This window comes from Pomacea canaliculata, linkage group LG8 (genome assembly GCF_003073045.1).
Source record: "Pomacea canaliculata isolate SZHN2017 linkage group LG8, ASM307304v1, whole genome shotgun sequence".
NCBI lineage: Eukaryota > Metazoa > Mollusca > Gastropoda > Architaenioglossa > Ampullariidae > Pomacea > Pomacea canaliculata.
Window position 1 is genome coordinate 15555566 of NC_037597.1, and position 15694 is coordinate 15571259.

Genomic DNA, 15694 nt, shown 5'->3' on the forward strand with positions numbered 1-15694 from the left:
ACCACACATTCGTTTCTTCAAAGAAAATGCGTATTTTCATCAGCATAGAACTTTTCGCTCGCATCAGCATATGAAAATAACAAAATTAATTATATGTGGAAAAATGTTACTCTGACAGGTCTTTAAGGCTACTCGTAACCGAGTGTCAGACATGCAGTGACGCTTAACAGGGTATTGGTCTTCACAACATGGAGGCGATAGAACAAATGAAGTAGTTGGCAACTATAATTAAACGTTAAACTGCACATCTTTCACCTTGCGCACGCCTAGATGTGAGTGGGTCGGTAGGCAGGTCGATCAGATTAGGTAAACAGGTTAGAAGGTAGGCAGGTTGATGTGTACGATTCAAAGAATGGCAGTTTGGTGTCTACGTGTCATATGTGAAACTAAGTTTACAGTTTACTGATTTGCAGTTTGAAGACTTTTTTGAAAAGAACACAGCAACTTTATTTTTAAATCGTAGTTTTGAATTTAAAAAAAAGAGCACGTCCCTGAAGAATAATGGTTCATCTACTGATATACGAATTCCTCCGCTGAAACTGTTCATTGTAATACTGAGGTCTGTGCGACTATTTCACAGTCATGCTATCCTTGTGGCTATCACAGATTGAAAGGCCCTGACCTACCACACTCTCAACCAAAGTGTTCCATTTCTGTCAGTAACACGGCGCGCTCTTTTACATGTGAGAATGCGTTCAACAGCGCTGAAATATGTCCTAACAAGGACATATATGTTACAGATGTTAATACACATTCACATGTCTACATATATTCAAATTTGAACCACTGTGTGTCCCTATTAGGATATATTTCAACACACTAAAACACATCCAGGCATGTAGGAGGACGTGCCATTTTGTTTACAAAATGCACAAAGAAATGGAAAACACGTGGTTTAGAATACAGTCAGATCCCGAAGTTTCCCTGCTGTGGAATATCTGCCATCAAATGGCCTCCGATACGCTAGGTTACATCGAAGACTTGCTGCTGGCTCCTGAACTTATTTCTTGCACTCCACGAATCTCCATGTGGCTGCCAGGCATGAGTTCTCTGAAAAACAGCGCCAACAGCTGGTTTGCCTGAAACAAGAATGAAAGTCTTTTAGTAAGGATGGTGAATTTTAAAAATGAAAATAAAAACAGAAATATGATTGAAGAGAGGAGTTGTAGTAGATCGGAAGAGTAAAGATGATTTAGTAAAATCAACTGACTGAAAGGAATAATAAACAAAGGCATAATTGAAAATAATCTTCCTGCCACATTCTTTCAAAAATAACATTTAAAGTATAAGCTTTATTGATTTGGGACTAATTCATTGTTTGTCTCATAATAAATGATTACGATTCAACATACTTTCACACCCAGGTTTTTTATGCCATACACTGCAGCTTAATGTTTCATCGATAATCCGATTTTTTCCTAATATAAAAGACGACGGACATTCCCACCGACAAAACACACGGGTTAGAGTAGCCAGATTCAAGGCAGTTGAGTTTACCTCATAATTCAGTGAAACTGCATGGATGCCGACTATACTAGTCGAGGGGCTAACAGAAACTAGACTGTTATTTCAAAAAATAAATGTACAGGCACTTCCCCTGCATATTTCACAGGATAAATGTACCGGCCCCTCTCCATACAGAAATGAGAAACAATCGCTTGTCAGTCCCATCCAGTCGATAACTCCTATTTTTCCCCTCAGCTCTCTCATCTTCTATTAATTTCATGGGTATCCACGGCCTGTTCTGTCCAACGAGAGAGTGATGGTCTTTGAAGGAGTCGTGCACGTTCTGCTGGCCAGTGCCGGGGCCTCCCAGCCGACCAGCCGAGGCGCGTTATCGACAGACGTAATGCCAGTTATCGGTAACTGCCAGGCGCCGGCCCGGGTGACAGGAGAGCGCGCTCCCATACATAGCCGCATAGCGCGCCCCCACGCACCCGCCCGGAACTTGCTCATTCATCATCACCTGTTCTGCGCATGCGCAAGCTGTCAGCGGCGAAACTGAGACTGACAAGCCGAGAGTGGCTGGCCAAGGGTTCATTCAATTTGCCCCCTCAGGCCACCCGTCAAAGCCCCCTCGGAAACGGCGTTGTGACGTAAGTGCGACGTAGAGAGTAGAGCGTAGTGAAATTTTACCATGATCGATGTTGCGACAGGCAAGGCAATTTTTTTAAAGGAAGAAAACTCTGAGGTCCCGCAACACGGAGACCTGTTTTAAGAAAGTCGACTTCGTACATTACAGTTATTTTAATCTCAAAAAGTGCAGCACCACCACGCTACCCTCTGTTTCTCTGCAATGCCTACCCGTACTATCCTGCCTTCTTCTCACCTGCTCTCATCTTCTATCCTGTACGTTCGCTTGTGACTTACTTCTGCATGCGTTGGCCTCTGTGTTGTTTATGGGTCGAACTACAAACAGTTTTGGAAAGAGTGTAGATGTCCATAGACATAAAAGATCTACAGTAAGTCCTTAATTACAACGGTGCAAGGAAAAAGAAAACACAAAGACAGATAAATGACGATAAACGGGGACACATGTGATAAATGCCGAAGAGAAGGGGCACGAATTGGAAAATCTTGGTGACGGGGAACCTGGGAAGTAGTTCATTTATCTTCTACTTATCTTCTTTTACTCTATGGTGTGGTTATCGCGATCTTCGCAGTCCCAAACACTTGCCATTCAGCCCCAGTCCTATATGTACACAACTAACTGGTGAGCAGCAAACTGTTCACGATAAGAGAAATGGACAGAGGACTCTGAGAAGTGAGCAAAGGCCGTTGGGAAACCCGAAAATATTGTGAAAGAACGGTCTTAGATTAAAACGCACCCTGTCAGTCTGACCTGGGAAAGCCATTAGGTTCGCATGGGATGGGGGAAAAAACTCTTAAAAAAACAAACAAACAACGAGCACCCTTGCGTAGCACGCCTCTTCCGACGGCCAAAATCAAGTGACAAGGTCTCGATGACCTGGAATTAATCACTGGACTGATCCAAAGACAGGGCTGGGCGGGTGTGGAGAGAAGAAGCAGATTACATGCTGGTGAACTACCCCAGCGCCGGCCAGGGGCAAGGGTGAGGCCAGGGAAAGGAGCCGCTTGCAGGAAGGGTGATTTACACCACATCACCACCACAACAAACACAACAGCAACTAGAGAACACACTATCGAATTTTTTTTTGTTTCTAAATAGAAAATATTGTAATAGGAGACAAAAGCCCGCAGAACACACACGCGCGCGCACATATACACCAACTCAAACCACGTATGCCCCCCCCCCACCACCACCACCACCACCACATCCTTTATACACACCCAAATAAACATAAAGGCGAGAGATGTCAGCGGTGTCGATAATGACGGTCTGTGACAATGCCTTCTACAGTCAACGCCTATTTTTGACGACCGTCTCCCCTGGCAACGGACCGGAAGATACCCGAACCACTCTGCCCATACAGGCCATTTGTGCGACCTTTTCTCTCTTCTATTTTATCTCTCTCTCTCACACACACACACACGCACTCACACAATCATGCACCTTACTATCACATTTAAAAACAATACACCTGCTGTATGCTGCATAAACGAGGACGGAGCACGTGCAAAACAAAATAAGCAGATGTTGCTATCACAGGTTGCTACAGAGACCAGGGGCAAGATGGGGAAACTCAAGGACAAGCGTCTTGTTCCCAACATTATAAAGCAATGTCTATACCCCGAAGATGTTGTTTTACCTCTGAAACCGTAATTATAGAGCGGTGGCAAAGCTGTCCTGATATTTAAAAAAATAAAATGTCCGCGGGGTCTGGACATTGCTTCACAACTTCGGAGATAAGACGTTTTTCCTCGGGTTTCCGATGTTGTCCGGATGGAAAATACTTATTCTAGCTTCATAACTGCAGCCCGTTATGCTTATACTGTTACCAGTCTACTCGTCCTGTACAAACAGCGGCAAGACATTCGCTACACTGCGTCTGATTTCAGACCTATCATGTACAGCACTCGTGTGTATGACTTTGTGTCCACCTGGATGGGATTTTGTAATTTTGCTAGCAAATAGAAAGCTGACATGGAAGCACAAATGTTTCTGTACTCGACTCTCCTACTTCACGACGTACGTCCAGCCTGTGTGAGAGCAGCTCAGTGCCATGAAGTCTGTAGCGACATGCGTGGTCACGGACGGCGCCTACCACCACCGGAGTCACATTGCTTCTCGGGCTCTCTCGGAGGGCGCAAGCAGCTCTACACCACAATTATATCACCACACCATTATCACAATAATCGTCAAAATCCTTGAGAAGCTACACATCATCATCATCATCATCATCCTCATGGTGGAGGTCATCGTTGCCGCTAGATGCACATTCAACTGCTCGATGTGACGATTATTATATGTACTGGTTGTGGTGATCATACCGAGTGATGGGTGATGATATCAAAGGACAAAAGAAGACAGATGAAGGATGTGACGAGGAAAGGACAAAGGCGATAATTTTAATGCAGTTACAGGTGCCGCCAGTCCCCGTCACAACAAAGGAAGTGGTCACAGGGGGAACAGCATTCCATCGCTGAAAGCAACGGCTGTCAGCGGGATGTTAGACCGTCTTTTACCGCGCCTAGACTGGACCCTACACTGTACTTGCTTCCAGACCTTCCTCCCAGTGCCCTGTGCGCCTCACACCCACGCTCCTCCATCTCCCCCACCCACTAGAACCCTGTTATCAGTTATGTCACGACTGATTAGAAGGCGCGCTAACAAACAAAGCGTGTAGAATGGGAAGGGGTGGGTAGAGAACGAGGGGGAAAACTGGGATTTAAAAAAAAACTGCAAAGGGACAGTAATTCATGTTGTCTTGTGTTGCTTTCGCCTCTGGATGCTGATTTATGTTTATGGGTTACAGTACAGAACTGCGGGTCGGGTGTTTACTACGGCAATCCCATGTTTACTGTATAATATGAAGAGCATAGCCTTTCACTCAGTGCTTAGATTGGATCGGCTTCTGTTAACCATTGACACCAACTCAGTCTTTCAGATTTTCTCACTCTGAGCTGCCCAGCCTCCTCATTTCTCTCTTTCTTCGTTTTTTCCCCCTCTCTTTCTATGGAGCTGGTGCTGTTACCTTGTGAACGAGTTACTGTCAACATCAAAACATTCGCTAAAACAAGAACTAGTTGGACCACTGCTGGAATTTCGCTGCGCACTATGGCTCTAAAATGAGAAAAGAAAACAACCACACGACAAATATAATTAAACGAAAACAAAAAGGCATGGCATCTCAACCAATCGAGCTCTTTAGGCAAATGAAACTGAAAGTAAACTATGCCTGAGTATGTAAACATGCCATAAAAAGCAACAAGCGAGTGGCGTCTGCTGGAGGTGATGGCTAATGAACTCTGCCACCCATACAAGGAGGCAGAGCAAACATGTGAATCAAGCACGAGGTTGGAGTAAAGATGTAAACAAGTTAATTGGGAAAGAAACAGTTAATAATGCAATCACAATTGAGGCTGCAGTAGTCAGCCTTGAGACTTTTTGATGGCTGAGCCCTAATATGTGTTGCAGTGGTTTGCTGTAGTCAGATGCACAGGACTCGAACACAACAGCCACAACTGTCAAGGGTTCGTTCTGACAATAATGTTTGTTTCTGATTTCCGAAAATAGTTCGCTGCATAACCAAAGTTACATATCGAAACAAAGGAAGAAAAGATAAAACAAAATGGAATGAAGGGAAAAGACTTGTAGCTGACATTTGATCAACGTGCCATATACTTTTACCGTGTTCCTCGGACAACTGTCCACAAAATGTCAGTATGTCAGCCAGATCCTTCATAAGACCCACAGAGCACAAAATGAAGTGAAATTCTTGCTGTCTTAAAGACCTAACTATATGCAACAACACATTGCGCTCTTAAGATCCCATTCGTAACACTAGGTAACGCCTCAAACTCAAAATCGAAAAAAAAAAATAAAAACGGATTTTAAGAAATATAATAAAGATGCCGCGCTCACCTGTTCAGGAGCCGCCGCGGCGGAAGTAAAGGACTGACGGCAGCTGGGTGTGCGGCCAGCTGGCTGCACTTTAATCTATATCATGGCTGACCAAGCGTGTCTGACAAACAAGGCTCAGAAGATGTTTACAGCTTAATGTTAAGCACAACAACATTGTTGGGCTGTTGCCGAACACAGATGACCTCAACTAATGCGCGTGTTTACCGTCACAACAGCGCGACCACACGATCGCCACAACGTATCGCAGTGTTACGCCAAGTAAGAAATACCGATATGGAACGACAGGTAAGCCCGAGACGGCCACATGTTGCTCAACAAGCTAGGCTTTCTATTTACTTGTTGATCCATTTCATCTTAATTGCCACCTCCCACAGGTCAGTCGACACTGGCGCGCTGAGGTAACCTATCTCACATTGGGATATGGGGCTGCTGGAGGGTCTAGTACAGTTAAAACTTCTTGCGTGTGTTGTTAAGAGAGTGTTTTTGTTTTTTCTGTGCACTGTGCAAACCGACATCGTTTGTTCGATTTTTCTAGTACCCGTATTCCCGAACTTCGTAGACATAGGGCTCCATCAGAAAGGAGGAAAAGATCAATACCCTCTATATTAGCAAATAACAGGAGGGAGAGGTCAATACCCTCTATACTATAAACAGTCAACAGGAGGGAGAGGTCAACCCTCTATACTATAAACAGTCAACAGGGAGAGGTCAACCTCTATAGTATAAACAGTCAACAGGAGGGAGAAGGTCAATACCTTCTTTATTAACAACTGTCAACACTAGCGAGAGGTCCATTCCCCCTATATTAACTGGAGGGAGAGATCAATACCATCTATATTAACAGACAACAGGGGGGATAGGTCAATACTTTCTACAATCTATATTAACAATCAACAGCAGAGAAAAGATCAATACCTTCTATATTAACAATAGTCAACATATATATTGACAGCAGGAGTGGGGAGACCTACAGGCTCTTTATTAACAATAGCCAGCAGAAGGTAGGAGTAGCATAGAGGCTGCGTGTTTACAGAAAGTGCGAGGCACATGGCGGTGTCTATCACATCACCCATGCCCTGATCACAGCCCAAAAGACAGTTGTTGCTATCACGTGTCCTTGTCAACAACTAGCGAATGGTGCTCTTGTCTCTCCGAAGTCTCTGAAATCGTAGTCTACTTTAAGAAAATCAAAAGACTTCCTTTCAATGGCGTTAAACATTGATATGACAAAAAATCCCGATGACATGCCAGTTCTGTGTCCACCCACTTGATTGCACGACCGTCGCGAAGAGACCCTTCGTTCAAGTACACGGAACAAAACATGGGGAGATACAAAAATGTTGCTCTGCGTCTAGGGAATGTAATGTCGCTGCCCATTATTTACAAAAAAAAACAGTACGCGCACTTTATCATTCCAGGGTCGTGACACTGCCGCTCGCCGTCACCACGTGACACAAGACGTGAGGGTAGCGCCATGTCCAGGTGACCGCGGCCGTTACCTCACTGTTACTGAGGGCGCGCGTCCACACGTATGTACAGCAGCCCAGCTGTGAAATGTGTATGCTCCACGTGCATCGACAAATAGACGGATAAATATACTGTGTGAGAGAAAGAATCTATGTGTTTGTGTATGTGCATATATATGTGAGTGAGTGCACGTGTGTGTGTGTGAGAGAGAGAATCTATGTGTTTGTGTATGCGCATATATATGAGTGGGTGCACGTGTGAGAGTGTGAGAGATAGTTCACTGGCCGCCTGTCACAGTCGTCGTCTCATAAATGCATTTATTGTGTGCTACTGTCTTCACAGTAGGACTACTGTCTTCACTGAGGGGCTGACGTGTTCTTATGCACGTCAATAAAATACTTGGAGAGGAGATGGGCGCCGCCAAGTTCGCCAAAGCCCACTGAAAGGACTTATGGTAGCAAAACAGACAAGAAACAACATGCCGGATCGGTCGAGGCCCGGATCACCAACGACCGCGCACCCCTCTGGTGGTCTCCAGGGAGGGGGCGACAAGTGTGCTACTGGAACCAAGTCTACACCCAAGTCTACAATCAAGCTGCCTACACAAGGGACTACTATCGGAACATGGAATGTTCGCACACTCTATCAATGCGGGAAAGTGAAAGAACTCACATACGAGTTACAGCGTTACCGCTGGGACATAGTGGGACTTGCGGAAGTCCGATGGACTGGTTTCGGGGAGTCAACTACAGATGAAGGCCACAAGCTCTGGTTCAGCGGAGACGGAACCAAGCATGAACGTGGTGTCGCTTTCATTGTAAGGAAGGAGGTGGCTGGAACTGTCATCAGCTGCACTCCAGTCTCTAGCAGACTTATCTCCATCCGAATCTCTGCTCGACCGCACAACATCACCATTATACAAGTGTACGCCCCAACATCAGAACACGAAGATGAAGAGGTTGAGGAATTCTACGAGGAGCTGGACAACATCATCAAGAAACTCCGAAGAAAGACATCTTGCTTGTCCTTGGCGACTGGAATGCTACTATCGGCCCTGACGCTTACCAACAATGGGCAGAACAGTCGGCAAGTTTGGCCTAGGCAACACCAACGCAAGAGGCCTACGGCTACTAGAATTCGCTCAGAGTCACCGTCTCACCATTGCCAATACCCTCCACCCGCACAAGAGTCAAGAACTGTAACGTGGCATTCGCCGGAGGTCTGGTCCATAACCAGATTGACTTCATCTTGCTGCCTCAGCGTTTCAAATCAAGCATCAACAAAGCACAAACGAGGTCCTTTCCTGGCGCTGACATAGGCAGCGACCACAACCTCGTCCTCACTAGCCTCAAGTTGAAACTGAAGTTGAGACGTGACAACAATAAGAGCCCTCGCATCCGTTTCAACGTTGAGAAGCTCAAAGATCCGGACACAGAGAGGATCTTCCAGGCCCAGGTGGGGGGCAAATTTGCAGCCCTGGTTACTTTAGACTGCGACATAGACACCCTTGCTGGAAATATCAAAGAGGTGCTACTCTCTACTGCAGACGAAGTGCTGGGGAAGCAGAGGAAGCGCAAACAACCCTGGGTAACAGACGACATCCTTGATCTTTGCGACGTAAGGAGAGCCTTGAAGAAAGAGAGAGGTCGAGACCCGACGTCAGCAGACCAGTACAGACTTGTCAACCAGAAGATCAGAACAAGGATGAAGGAGGCAAAAGAAGATTGGATCGAAGACCAGTGTTGCAGCGTGGAAATAGGCATGGCAAGCGGAGACAGCAAGAAGGCATATGAAACACTGAAGGCCCTCACCAAGACTCAGCAGCGACCAGCCACAGTCATCGAAGACAGCGCCGGACAGCTCCTTACGGAAAACGCTGCTGTACTAAGCCGTTGGACTGAATACTGCCAAGACTTGTACACCAACAAGATCGAACCAGACACCAGCATTCTCCAGCATCACCAGACTGGGACAAGAGAGGCTGAAGACCTGCCAGTCCTCACTGATGAGGTGAGAGAAGCTATGCGCAGTCTGAAGGGAGGAAAGTCACCTGGTGTGGACAACGTACCTGCTGAGCTGCTGAAGCATAGAGGAGACGCAACAACCAAGACCTTCACCACACTGTGTCAAAAGATATGGGAAGAAAAGAAATGGCCAGAAGAATGGGCTCAGTCTATCATCATCCCACTCCCTAAGAAAGGGAACCTGAAGCAGTGCCAGAACTACAGAACGATCAGTCTGATAAGTCACCCAAGCAAAGTAATGCTCAGAATCATCCTCAACCGCTTAAAACCTATTGCAGAGGAACTGCTGGCAGAAGAACAGGCTGGCTTCAGGGCTGGAAGAAGCACGGTAGAACAGATCTTTAACTGCCGTGTTATGATAGAAAGAGTTTGTCTCACACGTGCACCCACTCATATATATGCGCATACACAAACACCTGGAGCATCAACGTGAACTATACCATAACTTCATCGATTTCAAAAAAGCTTTTGATCGTGTCTGGCACGATGGACTCTGGCAGGTCATGAGATCATTCAACATAGAGGAGGGACTGATCCAGATGGTAGCAGCACTCTACAAGAACGCCTCCAGCGCGGTGCTTCTCAACAACCAGCTAGGCGAGTTCTTCGCGATGACGATCGGGGTCCGTCAAGGGTGCCTACTCTCTCCCATCCTTTTTAACATCTTCCTTGAAAAAATCATGCAAGAAACCCTCCACAACCACCTTACCTCAATCTCCATTGGTGGAAGACCCCTGTGCAACCTACGCTTTGCAGATGACATTGACCTCATGGCAGGCAGTAACAACGAACTTCAGGATTTGACGGACAGACTCTCCAGGCGTGCGGGGGCCTATGGCATGGAAATAAGCTCAGAAAAGAGCAAAGTAATGATTATTTCCACCACCGACAACAGCAGCAACATCGTCATGAACGGCCAGAAACTGGAGGTCAACATCTTCAAGTACTTGGGTGCCACCCTGACTAGAGATGGTTGCTGTACAGCAGAGATCCGTATCAGGATTGGTATGGCAACATCCGCAATGTCCAGGCTGGATAGGATCTGGCGAAGCAACTCAATCAGCTTCAGTACCAAGCACAGGCTGTACAAGTCCCTCGTAGTGTCAATCCTACTCTACGGCTGCGAAACTTGGACGCTGCTTGCCGCAACGGAAAAGAAACTCCAGGCCTTTGAGAACAAGTGCCTGAGAAAGCTGCTCCGCATCTCGTACCGCGAACACAAGACCAACGAATACGTACGGAGCACCGTGACCTCTCTCGTGGGCCCACAAGAACCCCTTCTGGCAACAGTGAAGCGGCGTAAGCTCGCCTGGTTCGGTCACGTCACCCGCCACAACACCCTGTCCAAGACGATCCTACAAGGAACCCTCGAAGGGAGCCGTCGTCGTGGTCGTCCGAGGAAAAGCTGGGTCACCAACATCAAAGAATGGACCGAACGTGAGATGCCAGACCTGCTCTCATCTGCTCAAGACAGGACCGGGTGGAAAATTCTGTCTGTCGCTGCTGCCGGACGGTCCCCCCTACGCCCGGACCGGGCATGGGATTGACCTGACCTGACCTGACTGTCTTCACCATACTACGACAGTTGCCACTGTCACTCAAGCACAGAAAACAAGCTCACGTAGCTCCATAAACGAATGAACATCAGGTAGAAATACACTTGAAGTAGGTATTAATCCCACAAAGCCCACCAATGACAAACTGATGCGTTGTACGAAGCTACCCATCGGTGATCACCTGTTACAGTGCTAGGGCTTCAGGTGCTCAAGGATGTAGAGGGTAGCGCGAGAATGTTGGCCTATCTCTCCCCAAAATCCACAAGAATCTGAGTTTTTGAGAATTCTCCAGGTTGGGGAAATTGACAACTGTTTTTTTTTCCCCCAAAGAAACCACCAATTTTAAGGACGTTCGTTAGTTTGGCTCATATCTCCTTCCTACCAGGCAACGAACAGAACGTTCGTACATGTTCGTCAGGCGTTGTGTAAGTCGAGTCGCATGGACCCCTTCCTCTTCCCCTATCCCAAAAATCGTTGCAGTCGGTCTCATCACCGACCACGGGCAATATACTCTACTCCAACAGGTACATGTTGTGGGTTCAAACTAAACGCAACAGCATATTACAGGAATACAATCTTACTCCAGACTTCCGTTCCCCGATATTTTTCTTTCTTTCCGCCAAGGACGAGTGCCTTCATGCGATAATAGTTTCAATCCTCACCATTCGCACTGATACCTCACATGACTCATCACTTTCCTCGCAGACCCCTTCGTCTTACTTCTACCCCTCAATTTATTTGCAATACATGATGTCATACACACGTCCTCCTGTTCATTTGCGACCTCAGACTCCTTGGAGACATGCATACCCTTTACAGATGAGGGTAGGCGTTGCTATTCTCACTGTATCATTTGCACACTCCCTTCTGCAACGTGTGTAGTACTTTGAACATTCACAGCCATTTTAAAGATTCTCTGACTCGTAGTCAGCATCAGGATCATTATCGGCGCGATCAAAGTGTACCAGTTAATGTCATCACCCGTAACACCAGCTGGAAACACAACCGACCAAATCAACATGAGAACAAGAAATAATTCCCCCGTCCTACACTTGGAGGCGGCATTGCTATTATCTACAAATCATCCCTTGCCAAGTACCTGTCTTTTACTACTGCTTTATCGTTCACACATACATATTTTGAATGTGCACAAGTCTATTTTACGGCTCCCTATTGCTCGATACACCTGTTCTGCATCTATAGACCCCCTATGAGTGCCAAGAACAAACTCACAGCCTCTACCTTTTCCTCGAAATTTCATGAGATGCTGGACTATAGCAATGCACTCAATGGACCCGCAGTGCTTCTTGAAGAGGTTAATGTCCATTTTGACAACAAGTCTCATCCTGACACAGTAAACTGCTGCATGTCTGGTGTTTAGAGCTAGGAAACGGGACCACGCCACCACTCTTCGTTTCCACACTGGCTACTCATCCGTTCTGGCATCCAGTACAAGCTGTCCGTACAAGCTGTGTTTTCATTTCTTCGCTGGTACCTGCCCTGATTATTTCTCTCAACTGCTCTTCCCTTACATCCCAACTAGACAACTCCGCTCCTCGTCTGATGATCGTCTCCTTACTCTTCCTGTCACCATAACAACAACATATGGCCACAGGAGTTTTATTATTGTGCAGCCAAACAATGAAACTCTTTCCCTTTCCATATCTGCCATCTACCCAATATTGAATCCCATAAACGAGCACTGAAAACACACCTCTGACGTAAACATTACTTCTAACAACCTTTCCCATAATGCTAGTCGTTTTTCACACCCTTCCTTTTGTAATATCATGTTACTCTCAGCTCTTGTTCTTGTTATTTGGTTCCTCTTTGTGTTTTCTGTATTTGGTTTTATTCTTCGTTTAGTACAGTTGTTTATTTATTTATTTTTTTTATAGCTCATGTTATTTGTTTGTTTTCCTGTACCTTGTATGCAGTCCATGTTTTATTCTTGTACACTAAGAGCATGCTCCTTAGGAGTGGCTTTACAAGTTTTGCATTTATTATTATTATCTTCTACAGTTTAGGGAAAGTTTTGCTATTTTCACTGTATTCTCTACAGCAGAAAGTTAAAGCATTTAAGAAAGCTTCTAATCATAAGATACAAGGACAAATAACACTGATAAGTTAACTTCTAATCAGAATTTACTGTACAATAAGACAAACAGCTAAACTTCTAGTTATAACTTACTGTGCAAAGATTAAAAAAAGCAATCAAGCCTCTAATTATACCTTAATGCTCAAGGAAAAAAAACCACATATAGCCTGACATACGCTAGTTTCTAATTATAATTGGCTGTACAAAGCTGGCACAGATGCAATCTTCTAATTATTACTATAAAAAGACAAAGAAAATAAGAGCTTTTTACCATACAAAGTCAAACATTTTGTATCATAGTTCTTCTTTTCAACTACTATCTACTACCAGAAATAAGGAAGTCTGCATATTTATGGCTTATTTCTGAAAGCCCTGCAGTGAAGCATTATCTATCATTATGAGCATCTCTCTCACCTCTAACATAGTTATTTACTAGTTCTGGCAGCAGTTAATCACCCTTTCTCTAAGAAACTCGGCTGGCTGGCTTCATCCAGAAGCCTGTCTTTCATACAGACAAGAAAAAAATAACAAGAGAGTACGCATCAAAAAGTATACTGTAAAAGTCCTTTATGTTTTGTGATGGATGTTTAAGATGCTTCAAAATTTGTATTCTTCTGCCTCTTGAATGAGTGATTAGTGTGACATGTCTCTAGTGATCATCATCAAAGTAAACCTTGTTTATTGCTCAAGGTAATTTTGACAGTTGACATTATATCTTGCAACCGCTTCTTCTCCTCCACATTCACCTTTCACTTTATCTGTACTCTCTCATATCTCTCTTTTGCTTACATGCAAAGGGGCAGAATTTATTAGGTGTGTATTCCACCCACATGCTAGACTATACGAAATGCCTGCCGTGTGCATTGCAGCACACATCAGTACATGCAAGCACACATCAGTACATGCAAGCACAGAGAAGGTTAAATCCACTCTACATCTATTTACTACCTATATCTCTTAGTCAAGAGCTCACTACATGCCACTTACCTGTTCAAGGTCAGCCGGCCTGAATATATCTTTGCCATACATTGACAGCACCGATCCTGGGTCTCCGCTCCTGAAAGCAAATGCATCAGGGAGGTAAAGTGTTTGTTTCACTTGGAATTTTAACCTGACTAGCTGAAGCAGAATTTAACACAAGTCATAGTGGTATATGTTTCTTTGCCTGCATCAAGAAGAGAAAGACAGAAAAATAAAGAATTAGAAATTAATGTATCTGTGCATGCACAAATGTGTGTACATGTGTACATGTGAGTGAAAAAGAAAGAAAGTGTGTGAGAGAGAGGGAAAATGAGAGTGAGAACAATAATAACATAAGCAAACAAAATGCTTTTTTACAACTAATCTCGCCATAACGAAGGAAAATAATTTGTTAAAAGTTCTTTCTTGCTCATCTGCTGAACAGAGGTGGTTCTGAAATGTTCAATTAATGGTAAAAAAGATATAAAGGCGTCACATGGTCGAGTAAACTGTAAAGAGTTAAAAAATATGGTGACTACTGAAGTAGTGCCAATTTCATGGATAAAAGCATGGATATAAAACAGGAAATTGTTATTCCAATCATAAACAAAGCAATAATGACATATGCTAATGTTCCTGTTTTCTATCACTTCCATAATTAGCACACTACCACCAGCATGATTGACAGCATGTCATTACAAAGACATTGTCACCAGAGCTCGTTGCTACGTTGGTATATACCATAAACCAAAGGAATCGAACCCTTACCCGCCAAAAGTGATGTCAAAGGCCAAGACAGCATTATCTCGGTCTAAAGCCAGAACCAGACAGGGGCCAGATGTCAAGTCAGTCACCTAGCAGAGGACAAGGTCATTATGTAAACTTGTAACAGCCAACAAAACCCACATGACATCAGTGTTTCTTTGACCTGCCATCTTTCATCAAGAAGGGTGCATTCCTAATCATTTATCCTACTTATATTCTTTATTACTAATTTGAAAGTGCAGTAAAAGATTTGTTAACATTCTACTTATTGGAGTGGTAATAGGTAAATACACGATCCACAAGATAATGTGACATGGCAAGAACATCTACTCCTCTTCTTTACACAATAAGTGCTAAATATTCACAATGAGTGGATGATAAATCTTTACAATGAGTAATGAGTAAATATGAAATCTTCACAAGGAATATTAAATAAACTTTCACAATGCATAAATAATGAAATTGTAGCCACATGAATGGTGACAGCACATCATATGAGCAACATACCGCCTGAAAACTGCCGCCATGCATCACATGCAGCAACTGCTGCGCTTGTTGCACGTTCATCCAAACCATGCGTGCCCCCACCACCTCAAAACTGACATCAGACACACAGGTATTATTTCTAGCAACAAACTAAAGAGCTAAAGCACATTTTAGACAGTACTAGATATCAGATATTTTGGCACAAGACCGAAAGATAAACCCATTCTGTGCAATTCCAAAGAAGAGAAAAAAAATTCTGCAAAACATAAGCATGTCTTAAACTACCGTTACTTCACAAGGACCTGTTAGGCTGCGACATTTGTAAACAAAA

At 44.5% G+C, this 15694-nt stretch overlaps 1 protein-coding gene across 1 annotated transcript in view; it reads right to left on the bottom strand.

The window, feature by feature from the left end:
* Positions 1-943: 943 nt before the first annotated feature.
* Positions 944-15694, bottom strand: part of LOC112570820 — a 37394-nt gene continuing 22643 nt past the window's right edge. The window contains 4 exon segments of the mRNA XM_025249458.1: positions 944-1079; positions 14140-14209; positions 14881-14966; positions 15385-15475. Of these exon segments, the coding sequence (XP_025105243.1) occupies positions 969-1079; positions 14140-14209; positions 14881-14966; positions 15385-15475 (358 nt within the window). The 3' untranslated portion in view covers positions 944-968.